Here is a 22,239-nt window from a genome sequence, read left to right on the forward strand (position 1 = left end):
TCAAAGGCAAAGTCGATAAGTGGGTGGAATATATTGAAGTTATAATGAGCAAATGAATTAGAAATTGGTGTTACAGAGGAAGAAGAGAAAGTCGAAGAGGATGAAAGGGGAGAAACAATACTGAGATCTGAATTTAAGAGAGCATTAAAAGATTTTAATGGCAGAAAGGCTCCTGGAATAGACGGAATACCTGTAGAATTACTGCTCAGTGCAGGTGAGGAAGCGATTTATAGATTATACAAACTGGTGTGTAATATTTATGAAAAAGGGGAAGTTCCGTCAGACTTCAAAAAAAGTTTTATAGTAATGATACCAAAGAAAGCAGGGGCAGATAAATGTGAAGAATACAGAACAATTAGTTTAACTAGTCATGCATCAAAAATCTGAACTAGAATTCTATACAGAAGAATTGAGAGGAGAGTGGAAGAAGTGTTAGGAGAAGACCAATTTGGTTTCAGAAAAAGTATAGAGACAAGGGAAGCAATTTTAGGCCTCAGATTAATAGTAGAAGGAAGATTAAAGAAAAACAAACCAACAAACGTGGCATTTATAGACCTAGAAAAGGCATTTGCTATGGCGTAGACTGGAATAAAATGTTCAGCAATTTAAAAATATTAGGTTTCAAGTACAGGGATAGAAGAACAATTGCTAAAATTTACAGGAACCAAAAGTAATAATTGAAGAACATAACAGAGAAGCCGTAATAAAAAAGTGAGTCACCCACTTATCCACCCATATGGGTGGATAAAGTGACAAATGAAGAGGTATTGCGGCAAATACCTCTTACTAGTTAAAAGAAGAGACAGACTTATAGGCCACATACTAAGGCATCCTGGAATAGTCGCTTTAATATTGGAAGGACAGGTAGAAGGAAAAAATTGTGTAGGCAGGCCAAGTTCGGAATATGTAAAATAAATTGTTAGGGATGTAGGATGTAGAGGGTATACTGAAATGAAACGACTAGCAACTAGATAAGGAATCTTGGAGAGCTGCATCAAACTAGTCAAATGACTGAAGACAAAAAAAAAAATACTCTAATCTAGCAATAGCAAAGCATTGCCGGGTCTTCCAGTATGTGATAATATTAAATAAAATATAATACTAAATAATATTTGTACAAACTTTGCTAGTACTTAGTAAGAAATATTATAAAGTTAAGACATTTTATAAACATATTTTTCTACATAGTAATAAATAACTTTAATAATAAAAGTATTAATTATTAAGTTAACAATACTGTAATACTGTATAAGTAAATTGAACAATGAAAAACTTTAAAGTAAAAGGTCAACACAAAAATTTTAAAAATTTAATTAAAGACAAAGATATAAATATTTATTATTAAGCATAAATACAGATTCTAGATAGGTTCAAGAATTCAACTTTTAACGAATGCTATAATACCCATACTTGTATTGTAAATGACTTGACCTAGACTGTTCACATATTGAAGTGACAAGAACGCTTATCATACTATGAAAAACATAAATTATTAAAAATTAATGTTTAAAATAAAACTAATATAAAAAAAAACACCATAATATAAAAAAACTAAACACTAATTGAAATAGGTGATTGAAGATTAAACTTTGTATAATTAAAAAAAAAAACTGATATGAATAGCAGTTCTTTGTACGCCTACTAAATTACATACACATCTAAAATTTTTTTTTCACTCATTTGACATATTTCATGCATCTTTCCAAGATTTCCTATCTAATATCAGCCGTTTCATTTCGGTATACCCTCTACATCCTACATCCCTAACAATTTGTTTTACATATTCCAAACGTGGCCTGCCTACACAATTTTTCCTTTCTACCTGTCCTTCCAATATTAAAGCGACTATTCCAGGATGCCTTAGTATGTGGCCTATAAGTCTGTCTCTTCTTTTAACTATATTTTTCCAAATGCTACTTTCTTCATCTATTTGCCGCAATACCTCTTCATTTGTCACTTTATCCACCCATCTGATTTTTAACATTCTCCTATAGCACCACATTTCAAAAGCTTCTAATCTTTTCTTCTCAGATACTCCGATCGTCCAAGTTTCACTTCCATATAAAGCGACACTCCAAACATACACTTTCAAAAATCTTTTCCTGACATTTAAATTCATTTTTGATGTAAACAAATTATATTTCTTACTGAAGGCTCGTTTAGCCTGCGCTATTCGGCATTTTATATCGCTCCTGCTTCATCCATCTTTAGTAATTTTACTTCCCAAATAACACAATTTTTCTACCTCCATAATCTTTTCTCCTCCTATTTTCACATTCAGTGGTCCATCTTTGTTATTTCTACTACACCTCATTACTTTTGTTTTCTTCTTGTTTATTTTCATGCGGTAGTTCTTGCGTAGGACTTCATCTATGCCGTTCATTGTTTCTTCTAAATCCTTTTTACTCTCGGCTAGAATTACTATATCATCAGCAAATCGTAACATCTTTATCTTTTCACCTTGTACTGTTACTCCGAATCTAAATTGTTCTTTAACTTCATTAACTGCTAGTTCCATGTAAAGATTAAAAAGTAACGGAGATAGGGAACATCCTTGTCGGACTCCCTTTCTTATTACGGCTTCTTTCTTATGTTCATCAATTATTACTGTTGCTGTTTGGTTCCTGTACATGTTAGCAATTGTTCTTCTATGTCTGTATTTGAACCCTAACTTTTTTAAAATGCTGAACATTTTATTCCAGTCTACGTTATCGAATGCCATTTCTAGGTCTATAAACGCCAAGTATGTTGGTTTGTTTTTCTTTAATCTTCCTTCTACTATTAATCTCAGGCCTAAAATTGCTTCTCTTGTACCTATACTTTTCCTGAAACCAAATTGGTCTACTCCTAACACTTCTTCCACTCTCTTCTCAGTTCTTCTGAACAGAATTCTAGTTAAGATTTTTGATGCGTGAGTAGTTAAACTAATTGTTCTGTATTCTTTACATTTATCAGCCCCTGCTTTCTTTGGTATCATGACTATAACACTTTTTTTGAAGTCTGACAGAAATTCCCCTTTTTCGTAAATATTACACACCAGTTTGTATAATCTATAAATCGCTTCCTCAACTGCACTGCGCAGTAATTCTACAGGTATTCCGTCTATTCCAGAAGCCTTTCTGCCATTTAAATCTTTTAATGCTCTCTTAAATTCAGATTTGAAGTATATATATATATATATATACACACACACGAGGTGTGTGAGAAAAGTAATGATGTTGGTAATACTGCGAGCGATCTGGCAACGCTGTGTTTACTGGTCTATGTTAGACCGGTTTGTTCATCCCTTTCACATGCTCAGTTTGAGTTTCAACTCCGTTCAGCCAGTACATTATTTTTGACAGCGCCATCAGTTGTGTTTTTATTGCGAGTTACGAAAATGGAGCATCGGAATTTAGAGCAACGTTGTGCTCTAAATTCAAGTTTTGTGTTAAACTTGGGGAGTTTGATCTTTGAAAAGTTGAAACAGGCCTACGGGGAACATGGCTTACCAATAGAACAAGTATTCCGCTGACAAAAACTTTTGGAAGGCCGAGAACAAGTTGAAGATCTACCTGAAGGGAGACCTTCAACTTCAAAATCTGACGAAAACGTTGAGCGTGTGAGGGTTCTTGTGAGATCAGACCGTCAGTTAATTTAAACACTTTCACCGTACATCAAATTTTTACAGACGATTTGGATATGCGAAAGGTTTTTTGCGAAATCGGTGCCGAAAAACCTCACAACGGAACATAAGGACAATCGAAGAAACGTATCCGTTGATCTTCTTGAGAGGATTGAGAATGACCAAGAATTCTTCAATTAGGTGATGAATTCTAGATATTTGAGTACGATCCTGAAACAAAGCGGCAAATCGATGCACACTCCGTCATTTTCTCGACCGAAAAAATGTCGAATGAGCACATCAAAGATCAAAACCGTGCTGTTTTTTCTTTTTTGACAGTAGGGATATCGTGCATAAAGAATTTATTCCTCCAGGATAAACTGTCAACCAAGTGTTTTTACAAAGGCGTCCTTGAAAGGCTCAGGAAAAGAGTGATTCGCGTGAAACCAGACATTGCACACAAGTGGATGCTTCATAACGACAATGCCCCGTGTCACACGGCCATTTCCATCAGGGAATTTTTGTCCTCAAAACTCATTCCTACGGTTCTTCAACCCTCCTATTCACCTGATTTGAGTTCTTGTGATTTTTTCCTTTTCCCGAAATTGAACATGTCTTAAAAAATACGTCATTTTGGAACTATGGAGAACATTCAAAAGACTGTGATCGACCAGTTGAAGCCTTCCAGCGCTGCTACCAGGAGTGGGAACAACGACTCCGCCTGTATATAGCTGCCCAAGGGAACTGCTTTGAAGGGGATAATATTGTTGTTTGAAAAAAATAAAAACTTTGGTAAGTAAAAAGTCAGTCTCATTAGTTTTCTCACACACCTTGTGTATATATATATAGATTAAATGAGAAAAATTGAAAGTGTGATAAAATATCAAGAAAATGAACATTACGGAACTTTACAAAATTTAACCTTTCGCTTTTTCCCTTTTACCTATTCTCCCTTTTCGTTTTTCCATTTTCATTTTTACCACATTCTCTCCCCGTTCCCCCACTAACTCTTTCCACCCATTCCCATACCCTCCCCCATTTTCTTTCCATTATTTCCCTTTCCCTTCCTCTTCCCTCCTTGTCCTCTTTCGTCCTTTTTACCTCTTTCATTTCCTTTTTCCTTTTACCCTTTTTCCTTTTTTTCCCTTCTTTTCTTTTACCTTTTTCGTTTTTTCCCTTTCTCTCTTTTTTCCCCGCGTGTAAATCGGTCCAGTAGTTTTTTTAGTCTATAGCGGACACACATATAATATTGTTGTTTGAAAAAAATAAAAACTTTGGTAAGTAAAAAGTCAGTCTCATTACTTTTCTCACACACCTTGTGTGTGTGTATATATATATATATATATATATATATATATATATATAGATTAAATGAGAAAAATTGAAAGTGTGATAAAATATCAACAAAATGAACATTACGGAACTTCACAAAATTTAACCTTTCGCTTTTTCCCTTTTACCTATTCTCCCTTTTCGTTTTTCCATTTTCATTTTTACCACATTCTCTTCCCGTTCCCCACTCACTCTTTCCACCCATTCCCATACCCTCCCCCATTTTCTTTCCATTATTTCCCTTTCCATTCCTCTTCCCTCCTTGTCCTCTTTCGTCCTTTTTACCTTTTTCATTTCCTTTTTCCTTTTACCCTTTTTTCTTTTTTTCCCGTCTTTTCTTTTACCTTTTTCGTTTTTTCTCTTTCTCTCTTTTTCCCCGCGCGTAAATCGGTCCAGTAGTTTTTTTTTGTCTATAGCGGACACACATATCGAAAACAAAACTGGATTTTTACCCTATTATATTTTTTTTTACAATACATATAATACATTACACTTCAATATTTTTTACACTCATACATATCATCCTCTGAAGTATTATCTGAACGGTAATTACCGGAGGTTAAAAAGGAAAGATTAGTGAAATAAAATGTTATGTACTTTTCATTTAAATTCAAAAATTTTTACAGATGTTAATAATTATTAATAAATCAATATATTTAAATTAGGAAAAAAAAACAAAAAAAAATATGTACATTAAGTGGGATTCGAACCGATGTGTGCATGGCTGCGGATCCTACACGTTCTCACTTACACCACATAACTATAATTACCGGCGATGAAACGTAGATTTCGTATTATACGCCAGAGAGAAAACGGATATCAAGTGAATGACGTCATCCTCAATCACCAAACAGACAGACATTTGCCACAGCCATTTGAACGCAAACTGATGACCATAGTCTTTTGGGATCGATTTGGCAAACTGCGGATTGATTCCATGCCACGTAAAACGAGTATAAATGCAGAAGTCTACTGCGAAACTGTACGGCGATTCAAAGTCGGTGACGTGGACAGTTGAACGATAATGAACGTCCACACGTTGCGGGTCCGACACGTGATTTACTGAGAGCATTTGGATGGAAAATTACGATCACTTATACAGTCCGGACTTAGCTCCTTCTGATTACCATTTGTTTGGGAAATTGAAAGAATTTTTGAGCGGTAAGCTATTCGCGGGTGACGTTGAACTTAAAAATGCTGTTAATCGGTGGCTAAATGGACTGGTGGCAGAAGAATACGGCGAGGGTATATTGAAACTGGTGTATCGCTACGATAAATATCTTAATTCATGTGGCGATTAAATAGATAAGTAGTAGTATAAGGTATGTTTAAGAGAAATATAAAATATTTATAAATTTTTCAGAATAGATTTTTTTACAATGAAACGGTTTTTACTTTCGTACGAAGATCTATTATTGTTTCTCAAAGACATGTCGTACAAATATTTTATTAACAATTTTGATTAATATAACTTAATATTTTGCGGTAGTGTTCGTTACAGAGTAAAGCGATATGGTTTGTTTGATTCTTGAATTAATATCTGAGAATTATATCTGTTTAGATTTACATATATTTTAATCTTATTGAAGTAAATTTAAAAGTAATGAGTTGGAAAATCTAGGTCTGATTAAATTTATTCTACTTCGATTTGAATTCCATTGATTTCCTGTTTTGAATGTTTCTATTAATATAATTTTATTTTGTCATTCATTTGACGCTTCAATTATTTTAATTCAATTTGGAAATTTGTAATTCATTTCGTTAATTGGATTTCGTGTGGTATTTCCATTATTTAAATTATTCTGTATTTAAATATCTTGTGGACTTTTCAATTTAACCATTATTCGTTCTCACTTCTCGCCGTTAATCAGTCATTTATTTTCCCAATAAAACGAACAGGACAGATAATTCTCAATTTTACCCGTATTTATTATTCAAAGATATTTATTCGTCTCGATATCCTACACTATTAAAGGGAATTTCTATGTGTCTGTCTGTCTGTGTATGTATGTCCGTCCGCCTTAACTATGCACATAAAATACTAGTAAACCAAGTGATGTCATTCCTTACAAGAATAAGTGATATTGTGCTCAAATAACGGGCACCGGAATGTACCGATCACTAGCGGAAAATCCCGATGTCTCTCGTGGTGGTCGTCAGGTGTATACTTGTTATATTATTATTTATCGATGTATATGCGAAATATATAATACTAGTTCTACCCGCCACGCTTCGCTGTGGCACATTGTGGTTGCATGGATGAGAAATGAGAAACACAAAACAAAGCATACGTTTCATAGAAGTTTAATTTTGCAATACTTGTGGATGTACAATATTTTTTGTTTTTCCACTGTCTGCGTAGATATAAAGGCTGTCTGGTTTGCCGACTCCGGAACACGCAACGTACAGTTGCCCATGTGAGAAGCAATCCGCATCTAAATCTAAACTACACAATTCTAAAGATTGACCTTGAGCTTTATCGATTGTGATTGCAAATGCCAATCGAATTGGGAATTGCAATCTTTTAAATTAAAATGGTGTATCGGTCGGGATCATGGGTATTCGAGGAATGAGGACATCTTCCACCTTTGAAAGGCTCCGTTAAAATCGTTGCTTCCACTACGTTATTCATCAATTTCTTAACTACAAGCCGCGTGCCGTTGCAGAGTTTTGGCTGATTAATATTCCGCAACAGGATAATTGTCATTTTTTGATCGAACCGTTGCTAGAATCAATCTAATGAGGAATGTTTTCCCAGTTCCTCCTGGCGCATCCAAGAAGAAGGTCCCCCCAACTCCGTCATTTATCATTTGCATTATGCGATCGTAAATGCCTTTCTGTTCACGCGTTAATTTGGGAATGTTTGATCGGACATATGACTGAAGATTACCAATGTTGTAACTCTGTTCACGGCGTAAATCCACATCAAATGAAGCGATCGCAGCTCGGGTGGGTGCTGCCATTCCCGATCGACTAAGAACTTTATTTGCAATACCTAAGCGCTTGTCTTCAATATTTATCAATGCTTCGTTGTAAATACCTTCTGTAAATTCCACGGTCGTATTGGTATTTTCTAGGCGTACTCTATGCAAAATATCCTCAGCCATATGCGATCGATATCTTTCCCATAACTCTGTGGAAGATGAAGGGAAGCAAGCGGTCAATAATATAATTGCGAATAATGCGCGAATTTGGTTTGGATGTGCAGTGTTGCACGCGTCATTAATACATATATCCCACTGTTGGTCGTTTTCTAATAAATTCAGAGCCTGGTGAAAGGCGCAGCTCAATCACGACACGATCACACAAAAGTACCTCGATTAAAGTGAATATTTAATTCAGATTGTATAATAATCTGAATCAGATGCAAGTTGGTCCTTTTTTTTTTTTTTTGTTAATAAACAATGTAATTGGGAACAGGTATTGTTTCACATGTGACTGCGGTTGTCGTTAGCTAGTATGGCAGTGTTCTACTCGCTTCCGGCAGATGGCGCGGTCACTGGTACACAGCTGACCGTTAAAAAAACTGTTTTCTCGCGGTCGCGGGTATGTAACTGATGCGAAAAATAGATAAAAACAATCTTTGATACCGGTTATATATCGTGCTAAAATTTGAGCTCAATCGGTGCAGAACATTTTGAGTTTTTGAAGCCGTACACAAATGAACTTAATATTTTTATATATATAGAAAAATTTTTTTTTATTTGTGATTGTTTTTCTTCATAAAATAATGAACGATAGCCAAAAGATTATCGTTCATTATTCAAATTAACCATGATACAAGTGGAAAACTGTTTCTTTTGGCCAACCTTTTCTGATTTCGTTTAATTTTCATTTTAATTTAAAAAAAGGAGCTGTTAACACTTCCTTTTATTATTAATACTGGTGTTTTAATTCCCCTTATAAATTCATGTTTTCTGTTAATTTTTAATATTGAATTTTTATTAATTTTAAATTTATTTTTATAGAGTCCATTACAGAGTTCGTTGACTGAATTATGTGTAGTTTTTCTTTTAATGGAATTCTTATTCTAGTATCGTTAAAATATCAAGAGTATGAAATCAGAAATACAAATTATTATCTCCAAAATTAACCAGAAGAAGCAGTAGCTTGAAAAATTACCAATAACCGAAAATCCACGATACAAATTATCCACACTGGACAAAAAGAACCAGTAAAATATATTTTAGTTCTTTGGATAAAGAGGTAATCAATTTTGGTCACCTAATAATCCCATTCCCAGATACGCCGTCCAGGAACACCCGCCCGGAGAGCCTAGCTACGGAGGGCGTTCCTATGACAAGCCGTTGAAGCTGATAACTGACATGGACTGATTTAAATTATCTTTTTGTTTTAATTTTGAAAAGGAGGTTAGTTTTGGGTACCCCCCTCAATTAACATGCAGTGCCCGGATTAATATACAACAAATTCGTAATTAAATAGGTTAAAAATATCTTTAGAAATTTTTTATTAATCATTAATCAATTATTAATAATTAAAGAAATTTAATTAATATTAAAGAATTTAATTTTTTTTTCCGTAGGGGAAGGAAAAAGCTTTCTCCAGCCACCGCCAGGCTCGCTTTGATGGCAAATGCGGAGCTCGCACCCGCTAAAAAAAAAACTCTCATTCTAGTCGTGCAGGGGCCGGACCTAATCCGTACGGTATGTACACAGCCCCTGCGCGATCACCCATTGTCAACTTGGGATAGCCCAAGGAGAGCGATTCCGGAGAGCCCCGCCCACTGCGGTTGGCCGCCCAGAACCATCCGGCAACGGCTGTTCTGCCTTGGATTGACTACCTTCTTCCGGCTTGCCTTCTTCGTTCTTCTGCTGCCTTAGATCTAACTATGGTAGTCACTATTCTACTCTAGGAAACTCGATCTGGTTGGGTCTCGGAACCGAGGCATTTAACATCGGTGGCATCCCAACGAGGCCAGGCTTATTACTATGAGATGTAAAAAGTCAGAGGGCGATAGACGACTCCCGTTAAAGCCTAGCAGGGCTATGAACGGGAGGGAGGTGTGGCGACCGGAACATCACCAGGCGGGTGTCTTTTGGAACGGGTCTCTGAACTCGATATCCCGGTCGAGTTGTTGCGTTAAGCCTCGCGGCTACACCGGTCTGCCGAAGTTGTGAAATTACATTAGTTAGTGGAGACCGTCGTCGCTAGTATCGGTGGTATACCCGCGTGAATTAAATACGTTATGCGCGCGCGTTTTAGTTAGAACCATAAGTATTATAATATTATACTTAATTAAAGTTTTGTTGTGTACACCGTGCATCACAAAAAATTCACAGTTTTAAGACTGTGTAATTGACTAAATGAAACTAAAATTTCATTTTAGTTTCTAGTTTCACATGTGGTGAAGTAATTCACCGCAGAAGCTAGACCCCGTTTGAATATGGATATGGAAAATATGTAATGAAAAAATATGTAGTATGAAAATGGAACGTATGAAAAATTCAATGTCTGACCGGGATTTGAACCTGCGATTCCCAGATATAAAAGCAGACACGTTAGTGATTTTTACATGCTTTTAAAAAAAATATATAATTTTTTAAATAATGTAGAAATTTCTAAATTTTTTAATTAAATTTTTATTAAAATATAATAATATGATATAATATTAAAAATTATAATATAATATCGTTGATTATAATATTGAATATAATTAGATATTATATATAATTAAATCTACCGAGTCAAACAAATATCTAGCGAAACATGTATTATACTCTTAATGGGTTTTATATAAAATTAATTTCCTTAAAACCACTTTCTTGTGTATGGTTGTATTACATATGCAAATATATAAAGAGAATTTTATACATACCAGGAGGGGATTTTTGTTAAAGGAGGGGATTTAAATTTTAATTTTAAAATCACATGTTCTAAGGATGTTTGACGAAGCGGGGTGTAAGTTTTCCTTTATTTTACGGGTTAAAATATCCTTTAATTTCCCAGTCGTATTTGTTTATAATTTTATTGTTAAGTGTTTTTATTAATGTTAAGAGTTCACAGAGTTTCTCTACGTACGGCTGGATGAGATATTTCATCATAGTATAATGCTTTAATGTTGTTGAGATTCAAAGAGTTCCTTGTAAAAGCTGTGCTCGGCAAACATTATGTTCTACGTTAAATTGAGTAAAAAGCCGTGTTTCAAATTATTTATAATTAAAATTTTTAAATATAAATTCGTTATAAATGAAGTTGTTTTAATGCTCTGGAATTTATAAAATCCTTTTTAAATTTGTATCTTTCCGCTAATTATTTAATTATAATAAATTATTAAGTCCTTTCAGATCTACATTATTTGATTACGAACAGAAAAAAAATCTGATATAGACATCATGACTTCCTATAGACACCTCTGATATATACACCTCATTTCATGTACGCCTATTAAATTACATATACATATTTTTGTTATTTATTTCAATAACTTATTATTTTTTAATTATTATTTATTGTAAAAGTTAATAATTATTAATAAATCAATATATTTAAGTTAAAAGAAAAAAGGAGATGAAGTCGGATTTGAACCGAACCGATGTGCCTTATCCCTTCTAAGTTCCAAATATTTCGTCAAATTTTTCTGGAACCATGAAAATAAGTACCACCCACTTATGATATATAGATTAAAGATATATCGTTTAAAAGCTCTCGATGAGAACTTGTTACTGCAGTTAGAAGTCGAAACTTCAAAAAAAATTTGGATTTTTTGTTTTTTCCTTCTGTTATTTTTCAGTCGTTGTTTATTTTAAAAAATCTTTCTACAATCACAGGTTAATAATTATTAATAAATAATTATTATAAACATATTGTAAATTAAAAAAAAAAAATGAAGATTTAGAATATGGTACAATTTGCTTAAAAAACCGTATTCGGTAAAAACCGAATAAATAATAAAATGTCAGTACAGAATGTCTTCAGTCATTTGACTGGTTTGATGCAGCTCTATCAAGATTCCCTATCAAGTGCTAGTCGTTTCATTTCGGTATACCCCTATATATTACATCCCTAACAATTTGTTTTAAATATTCCAAACGTTGCCTGCCTGCACAATTTTTTTTCTTTCTACTTGTCCCTCTAATATTAAAGCGACTATTCCAGGATGCTTTAATATGTGGTCTATTAGTCTTGTCTTTTTTTAACTATATTTTTGCAAATTCTTCTTTCTTCATCTACTTACCGAAACACCACTTCATTTGTCACTTTATTCACCCGTCTGATTTTGAAATTAACATTCTCCTATAGCACCGCATTTTAAAAGCTACTAATCTTTTATTCTCAGGTACTCCGTTCGTCCAAGTTTTACTTCCATATAAAGCTACGCTCCAAACATATTTCATAAATCTTTTCTTTCCTGACGTTTAAATTAATTTTTATTGTAAATAAATTATATTTCTGACTGAAGGCCTGTGCTATTTGGCATTTTATATCGCTCCTGCTTTATCCATCGTTGGTAATTCTGCTTCCCAAATAACAAAATTCTTCTACCTTCGTAATCTTTCTACTTCCTATTTTTACATTCAGTTGTTCATGTTCGTTATTTCTACTACCATTTCATTACTTCGTTTTGTTTTTGTTTATTTTCATGCGGTAGTTTTTCCGTAGGACTTCATCAATGCCGTTCAGTGTTTTCTTCCAAATCCTTTTTACTCTCAGCTTCTTCTTCTTTTTCCTGTTTAGCCTCCGGTAACTACCGTTTAGATAATTCTTCAGAGGATGAATGAGGATGATATGTATGAGTGTAAATGAAGTGTAGTCTTGTACATTCTCAGTTCGACCATTCCTGAGATGTGTGGTTAATTGAAACCCAACCACCAAAGAACACCGGTATCCACGATCTAGTATTCAAATCCATGTAAAAATATCTGGCTTTACTAGGACTTGAACGCTGTAACTATCGACTTCCAAATCAGCTGATTTGGGAAGACGCGTTAACCACTAGACCAACCCGGTGGGTTTTTTACTCTCAGCTAGAATCATTCATTTACAATTTTTTTTTACAGCTGTTTAAAAACATAAATAAATATTTGCTTTTGTTTATCATGTATGTGTTACTATTTTAAAGCGTGTCAAATATTTAAATGCAATCTATTAAATTTTGTGATCTTTTTTCAAAATATCATATCGTGCCTAAAAGACATTCTTTAATTGGGAGAAATACAATAAATTATATAAAATAAAAAGATTGACCACCACGGGAAACGCAAGTAACCATATAACGCGAGCGAAGCTGCGAGTTACATGAAAAGAAAAAATTTTGCAAAAGAAAAGATCCGCTAGGTGGGGCTGGGGTCGAGATTATCGAAAAATTGTATTTATTGTCCAAAATTTGGCTAAATATATATATATATATTAGTTACGTGAAAAGAAATATTTTTCCAAAAAATGGACCCGCTAAGTGGAGCTGGGGGTCAAAATATTTCAGAAAATTGTATTTAAATACAAAAAAGCACGTATGATCAAAACTGTTCGTTCGGCAGAGACTGAAGACGAAAGACAGTCAAGATTGGAAAGCGAGCGAATATACACAGCCCGATCCCGTTCGACTGAAACAAGTGAGCGACGAGAAATGCGATATACCTTCGTTACTGTATTTTATAAAAATAACAAATACAAAGAAACTTGTTTTTATATGTACATTATACTTTTTTTTTTGTCTTCAGTCATTTGACTGGTTTGATGCAGGTCTCCAAGATTCCCTATCTAGTGCTAGTCGTTTCATTTCAGTATACCCACTACATCCTACATTCCTTACAATTTCTTTTACATATTCCAAACGTGGCCTGCCTACACAATTTTTCCCTTCTACCTGTCCTTCCAATATTAAAGCGACTATTCCAGGATGTCTTAGTATGTGGCCTATAAGTCTGTCTCTAACTATATTTCTCCAAATGCTTCTTTCTTCATTTGTTTGCCGCAATACCTCTTCATTTGTCACTTTATCCACCCATCTGATTTTTAACATTCTCCTATAGCACCGCATTTCAAAAGCTTCTAATCTTTTCTTCTCAGATACTCCGATCGTCCAAGTTTCATTTCCATATAAAGCGATACTCCAAACATACACTTTCAAAACTCTTTTCCTAACATTTAAATTAATTTTTGATGTAAACAAATTATATTTCTTACTGAAGGCTCGTTTCGCTTGTGCTATTCGGCATTTTATATCGCTCCTGCTTCGTCCATCTTTAGTAATTCTACTTCCCAAATAACAAAATTCTTCTACCTCCATAATCTTTTCTCCTCCTATTTTCACATTCAGTGGTCCATCTTTGTTATTTCTACTACATTTCATTACTTTTGTTTTCTTCTTGTTTATTTTCACGCGATAGTTGTTGCGTAGGACTTCATCTATGCCGTTCATTGTTTCTTCTAAATCCTTTTTACTCTCGGCTTGAATTACTATATCATCAGCAAATCGTAGAATTTTATCTTTTCACCTTGTCAATACAAGGTGAAAAGATAAAATAAAAGATAAAAAATAGTATTTTTTAGAGTAGCAATCTACTCTAAAAAATACTATTTTTTAGTATTATTACAGAATAACTTTATAAAATACACGCATAAAAACAGTATAGTCGAACGGTGCTTAATTTAAATTTCTATGTACACAGAAATAATTACATTCTCTTTCCCCCGTATTTTTGAACAGATTTGCCGATCAAAGAACCCTTGCTTTCCACCATCTTCTGATCGCTTGTGAAAAAACAACTAAACCGTTTTCATATTCCTTCCACCGGATAAACTAGAAAAGGAAACGAATAAGGTACACACGTGAAGTAAAAAAAAAACAAAAAAACTACCACTAGCACGCCCGGATCGACACTGCGGGAGCAACAGTGGTCTCTTTCCCTCGCAGCCTCGCGTGTAGCTTTCTATGTGCGCATGCATACAAGAACCAAACACCACGCCGCTGGAACTGTGAAGCACACAGTTCCATACAAAGATATTTGTATTTTTTTCATAAAGTAGAGGATGATATAAAGCTCAAGGATTATATATTATACAATTATAAAGAAAAATGGACTATCATATTAAATGTTATCGATAATATCAAGTGGAAATAGGGGGTGATGCAGTACCACAGTGCCTATACGCGCGCTGCCACCGGTTATTCGTGGAAAACGAAATTATTTTCTTGCCAACCCCAATCAATTTATTTCTCACCAAAACGTTTTGTACATTTCATTAGGATGGTATTCGACAAAAGTATTTAGCATTAAGCATTAAAATAATCTTTCTATTCAACCTGAGAATAAAGAAAATACGAGAGCTAAGGTATAATTTTGAGTATTATTCAATTTAGGAAAAGTTGAGGGATATAGATGACAGATTTGACCATTATTTAAATTTTATTTTTTTTGTTACAGTATGGAGGAGTTGAAAGTGGAAGATGTTGCCGGTCCGTTAAGTCCACCTTATCCACCTGTTCAACAGGTTACAATCGTCAGAGGTTCCGCACCGCCTCTTGGATTTAGACAGACAAGTACATATACGGAACTGGTTTTACCTCCGGGGTACGTCGATACAGATCTGAGTAAAAGATAGCAGAGCTGTATCGTCGTTTATAATGTTTCTTTTATGGACTTTTGGATTATTATGAGGTGTTTTTTTTTTATTACTTTTATTTAATGGTGATGAAATATATTGTTATGGTGAAGGAAATATTTGTTACTAACAAACATTAATTAAGAACTTTTTTAAGTATTTATAACAAATTATTACTACTCACCATGGAAATAAATCTTAATTCTTCAGTATTGTATATCTAAACATTTTTTGAGAAATCGGGTACTGAACTTTACGATTCGCTCGTTGAAAACTCTTCCATCAAATCTGTGGAAATTTATGCATTAACATATACCATTTTTCTTTATTTTTGTATATCTGATTAATTATTTCGGCGATCTTTAATGGCAGAGTGGTAATATCTCGGCTGGCCTTATATCTGGAGGTCCAAGGTTCGAATTCCGATCAGGCTTTTATTTTTCATACGCTAAAAATGTACGTTTCCACATTCTTACGCACAAAACAAAATTTTGAGGTGATTTAATTCGTAAAAAAATTTCATATAGCTGAATTTCAATCGGAATTTTCTTTTTACTTTAAAAAATAAAACATTTTTTAATCGGTGGGATTAACAATTGTCATAGATAATAAAACGGTATTAAAAAGTAACTAATGGCTTTATCGGCTGAAAATCTATCCCATTTACACCTCGCTCCCAACACCCTTGTTTATTCCTACAACAGGTTCCTTTCCTACAACAGGTAAAATGCGTGGTCAAAATTTTATTCCAGTCCTTGTGGGCATTCTTCTGGACTGATCGGGCTGTTTTTTTTTTTTATTCTAATCGAATAGTCCTCAGATACGCCATCAAGCATCGATAAATCTTCAAACTAATTTTCCTGAAAATAATTTTGAAAGTTCCTAAATTATGTAATAAATGAAGATTTTTCGTTGAATTTTCTGAGTTGGGGTCCTATGACCCTTTATATTTTTGGGTTATTCTGAGCGGAATAAAAAATAACAAGTCCGATCCTTCCAATAGAACGCCAATTCAAACTGGAAATCAGCCAAATTTTTCATTATACGTGTGATGTTCTAAAGTGTTTGGAGCTAACCGACAGCGTCATGAACAATTTGAAACGTCTCCAATTAGGATTTTGTTTCAAAACACTTTATTTTTTTGAAAAAAAAAATTATATATGCTGAGTGTATCTCGAGGTTTTCCCGGGAAATTTTATTATTTATTTTTTACATGTTTTACCCATTTAAGCAAATTTGTTGTACGTCAAACACAAAAAATAGAATTTTTACCACAATTTATTGGTTTTCACCCCAGATTATTCAAAAACTACTGGAGATACGCTTTTAGGACCTATTTTATTCGACTTTTCAGGTTAAAAACCTTAAGAAATCCGAAATCAGTAATCAGTAATAACGGGATTTCAGCTACCCCGGTGAAATGAAGTCGAACTGAAAATTTTAGAACTTTAATTAAGGGGCAGGATTACTGATTTCTTAAGGTTTTTAACCTGAAAAGTCGAGTAGTTTTTGAACCCGCATCTCCAGTAGTTTTTGAATAATCTGGGGTGAAAACCAATAAATTGTGATAAAAAATCTGTTTTTGTGTTTGACGTACAACAAATTTGCTTAAATGTAAAAAAATAATAAAATCCCGAGCGAAATCTTTCACTAGCCGTAACTGGTATTTTAGAACATATGTTTATGTTTTAAAAAAATTCATATAAATTTTTTTCCATTATTTTCACGAATAGATTAGGTCCCGTAAGAACTTCGATACTCAAGTGTCTATTTGCAAGTAATTCGTGTTTTAAAAATTACGCTACGATTTATAGATTATAACATTTGCGTTCATGTATAAATTAATATAATATCGATTTATAAATATGCATCGGGAATATGAACATTTTTTACGTATGAAAAATGTCATGCCTAATCGGGATTCAAACCCGGGACCGCCTAATCGGGATTCGAACCCGGGACCTCCAATTGAAAGGCCAATCCGCCATAGATTCGGCAGTGAGAGGAACCAAATAATTGTGTTAAGCATTTAAGAAAGTTGTTTGACATACAATTTTTATCGTCTTAAACTGGTATAAGGAAAAAATAATTTTTTTACATATTTTTCGAAAAAAGTTACATTCGATCGTTTGTTGGGAGTGGGAAAACTGTTTTTACGTTTTTTGAGGTGCGAGGAGTTCAAAAATACCATTCATTTCAAATGGGGTTTTCTATATATATAGGCTTGTATATAAAATTTTATAGCTCGAAATTCTTCAAAACCATTAAATCAATTTCATTGAAATTTAGATATGTTGTAGTAGTGTAACTGATGTTGTGCATGTGAGAATTTCATGAAGATTGGTTGAATCGTTCTTGAGTTACGCTGAATTTAAGCTCGAAAAAAATTGACCGGGGAAAGTTAGAAGCGCGTGATTCGTTATGATGCTTCAAGTTGAAACGTTAATGTTAACGTTAAGAAATATATTACGTTAAGAATATATAATAGAATAAATATAACGTTAAGAATATATATTATATAAATACTGAGTGTATTTTATAGTTAGCAATATTAAACGAAATTTAGAAAAAAAAAAATCAAAATCTAATTAAATTAACGAAAAATCGATCTTGTGATTCTTTATCAAATTTTTATTTTTTGAAATCGAATTTAAATAATAACTAGGTTTTAAAATTTTACAACCAGTTTAACGGTAAAGCTGCTTACGAACGTGAACTAAGGCATAATGGAATATAGAAATATATTTAATACATTTTTAACTTTGCTTAATTTAGTTCTCGATTGATAATTCTTTGACTGTCAGGAACCTATTCCATACAATTATAAGTTGCAGGGATTACAGGGACAAGTGAAATGAAGTTGTGTTCGAGAAATTCCCTAGTGAAGACTTTTCCGTTAGTGAAATTTTTTCTTCAGAAATTACGAAGTTATGTTATATTAAACTGCTGTGTACGTAAAAAAAAAAGAAAATTAAGTAATTCTTATACAAAATCAGGGCGACCATTCCTGAGATGTGTGATTAATTGAAATCCAACCACCAAAGAACACCGGTTATCCACGACTTAGTATTCAAATCTCCGTAACTGACTTTACTAGGACTTGAACGCTTGAACTCTCGACTTCAAAATCAGCTGATTTGGAACAGAAATTTAGTTTAGACAAAATCTAAACACAAACAGATGAATCATCGCGTTATCACGTCTCAGTCCTGAGTGATATACTGAATGGAAATGAGCGTGAGCACCAGTTTTGGCCGATCTGCCCTGTGCCAGTCGTATCGGCGAGCTGACCGTGTAAGTTATTAAATAATACCGTATGAGATTAATAGTTAGAGAGTTATTAAGGCAGGACGATGAAAACCTTTTCGTTACGCTACAAATTTCTGTTCTGGTACCCGGATGTTTCGGTGTGATTTTAAAGACGTTTCATGTTAAATGGTCCCCGGAGGGTTTTATAGGAAATTCTCAATTATTTATTAGTGCTTTTTATTTTTATATGTTAAGAATAAAGCCGTTATTGGCTTTAACGACTAAAAATGTATAATTAATATGTTAATTAACAAATTAAATAGTTTATCGCTCTGTCCGGTAGAGCTCTCTTCTATTCTCCAAAATACATTCCAATAATTTATTTGCTGAAGTAAATTTTTTCCAGGTAAAAATTTCCATTGACTCGCCTACAATCAAGGATCGAAGTGAATACAGAATAAGGGTAAATCTTGTATTAATATTCAAATTATTTGAATAATAATAATAATGTAAAAATTAAAAATTAAAATAATTTCATATATTTTAATTCTTTCATTAAAAAAATTTCCCAAATTTTTTGAACCCGCCGGGCTGGTCTAGCGGTCAACTCGTCGTCGAAGGTTTTTAGGTTGAAATCCAAATTAATGTTAGATACTTTTATACGGATTCGAATACTAGGCAGTGGTTATACTTTGGTCGTTGGGATTCAATTAATCACCCGTCTTAGGAATGGTCGGCCTGAATTTGTATAAAACTACACCTCATTTACATGACTTATTGAACCGTAAGGGAGTACCTTAGTGTTAATTAATTAATTGAATAGATTTCAAATGTACACATCAGGAAAAATAAATAGATTTTTTGAATTTAATAAAATATTCAGAATTAATTCCGTTAATTTGAAATCATTACTCCAATTTACTTTGTGGTTTTTCTACCAAGAATTTACTTTTTAATTGAATTTCCTTTGTAATTTGGTTTCTTCAACGGGAAGGAATATATATATAGATTGGTCAAAAACTTATTTAAAAAAAAATTCTATTTTTTCAAGTTTTGCGAGTCGAAAAAGAAATAGATTTAAGTAAATTGAATATAGTCGTGGAAAAGGTGTGTTTTTTTATCAATACATGTCCGAAAAAAAAACAAAATGTCCAAATCATCGACAAAAATGGATTTCAATTTTAAATAAGTATTCTTTTGACAAATGTAGTAATGTACTGTTTGTAAATAAAATTCAAATTTTTCTAACTTTTCTTTGTATTATTCATGTTTTTTTTTTTTTTTTAACTGAATTTTTACGGGCATCGACTGCTAAGGTCATTAGCCCTCGTCATAATCTTTAAAAGAAACTACTATCACCATCTGGATCGTCATATGTAAGGGTGTAAAAGGCCCTTACATTTTATTTAAAAGCACGAACTACACAAAACATTTAAGACATAAAGACAAGGAAAATCACAAACACTTATGGGGTGTAAAGGGCCCCAATATTAAAATTTGAGATAGGTTCTCAAAAGACCATGAAATTAAAATTAAAATTAAACTTATCAATACCATTTTTTCTTTATATACATATAAACTACCGCTTAGAGTTTCTTTTGTCACAGCTTTAAACTTTCGTTTTATAGACTTTTAAGAAGTCCACTGGCGTGTAAAAATGCAACTATATTTTCTTCATTTCCATTTTCCAGATCAGCTCTAATATTATTTGTAAGACGAAACCTCTTTCTGAGGTCCTCATATATGGTACACTCTTCTATTAGATGCTTGATTGTCAGTGTTTTATTACAAACACCGCACATTGGTCTCACTTCGCCGGTTAACAAATATAAATTTGTTAATCGCGTGTGACCGATTCTAAGTCTGGTCACCGCTACTTGTTCACGGCGAGTCAACTTAAAGTCGCTTTTCCATTTATAAGGAGAAGTTTTAACTGAGTTTAATTTTGTATTTAAACTCCTCCATTCAGCGTTCCATTTGTTTCTTACTATGTTTGTTAGACGGTTTTTAACATCTGCCACTCTTACAGGAAATGCATCCAAGTCATCGCAGACTGTTGCCTTTCTGGCAGCTTCGTCTGCGATTTCATTACCTGTAATACCAGCATGCCCTGGAATCCATACAAATACGCATCGCTGTCCTCGTTGTTTTATAACGTATAAAATGGGCAGGATGTTTGCAATTAGGATATCCTTAATGTTCTTGTTCCGAATTGCGACGAGTGCACTTAATGAATCGGAACATATTAGCACTCTCTCTTCGCAATAGTGTTCAGTGTAGCGAAGAGCTTGCTGAATTGCAGTGAGTTCTGCCGTGTAGACACTGGCCACATCTGGCAGTCTCCAAAAGTGGGCTTCTTCATTTACATATATCGAGCATCCAACACCATGTTCGGTTTTAGAACCGTCAGTATAAATTCTAATATGTTCTTCCTAACTACTGACGGTTGCTAAAAATTCCTGCTGGATGATCACTGCTGGTTTCTTTTTTATTTCTCCTTGAGAGAGATCCAAACTTGTATTTACCGCTGGCAAGAGCATTGGCGGTATTTCTCTAGTAGAAATTGCTAGTGTCTCTGGTATAGCAATTTCATATTTTCTTCTTAATTCGTGGTACCTAATTCCGGTTGGTCTGGAATAGGTAGCACGATGTTCATATAGGTACATAAAACATATACGTTTTATAGGTTTTATTTGTTTATTACCCATTTAAAAAAGTTATTGCATTTATATTAAAATAAAGTGTCCATTTACTAACAAACAAATCAATTTATAATACTAAATATAAAAGAATGTATTCGAAATAATTATACTTTTAATAAAATGATTGATACTCTAGCTAAATTAAAAATAGATATATGAAATTATATATTAACTATTTAATTAACTATTTTAGATTCAATAATAAATATTATCAGTAGGAAAACGTCTAAAGAATGGGATTTCCACTTGAATGAATCAATTAGAAAATCAACAATTAAAAAACATCAATTATTATATTCTAATAATACTTGTTCAACAATATAATAAATAATGCAAGACATAATTAATTGAAGAAATGAACTCTTTAAACAATGTAATTAAATTTACTTTAAGCAGGGAAAATAATAGCATTGATTACTTGGGTGTAAAATACAACAAAAATTTTAGTAATAATAAAGTTGATGTTATATGAAGGAAAACAAGCAAACAAGACAATATAATACATTTTAACTCTTTTCATCCGTGGAATCAGAAAATAGAATCTTTTAATTCATTGATTTACAGAGTAATAAAATACTTAAAACACAATAATATAAAACTAAAGTGAAGTTTCTTGGTGAATTTTCCGAACCTTTTTACATAAGACAAGGCGACGGAATTTTGCCTTTATTATTTAATTGTACACTAGAATTTCTGATGCGCGAATGGCTTAAAATTAATCCAAAAAATATTCACATAGGATACAAAAGAGATGACTTAGCTTTATTAGCTAATATTATCGCAGAAACC

The 22,239-nt window shown here is 33.2% G+C and overlaps 1 protein-coding gene across 4 annotated transcripts in view; it reads left to right on the forward strand.

Annotated features, from left to right (window-relative positions):
- The window catches only part of LOC142333723 (uncharacterized), a 63,670-nt gene extending 47,954 nt beyond the window's left edge, over nucleotides 1-15,716 (forward strand). For all 4 annotated transcript variants that reach the window (XM_075381166.1, XM_075381167.1, XM_075381169.1 and 1 more), the window contains one exon: nucleotides 15,322-15,716. In XM_075381166.1, coding sequence (XP_075237281.1) covers nucleotides 15,322-15,499 — 178 coding nt within the window. In that variant the 3' untranslated portion in view covers nucleotides 15,500-15,716. The remainder of the gene's footprint in view (nucleotides 1-15,321) is intronic.
- The last annotated feature ends 6,523 nt before the right edge of the window (nucleotides 15,717-22,239 follow it).

Source organism: Lycorma delicatula, chromosome 13, assembly GCF_047948215.1.
Source record: "Lycorma delicatula isolate Av1 chromosome 13, ASM4794821v1, whole genome shotgun sequence".
Taxonomy (NCBI): Eukaryota; Metazoa; Arthropoda; class Insecta; order Hemiptera; family Fulgoridae; genus Lycorma; species Lycorma delicatula.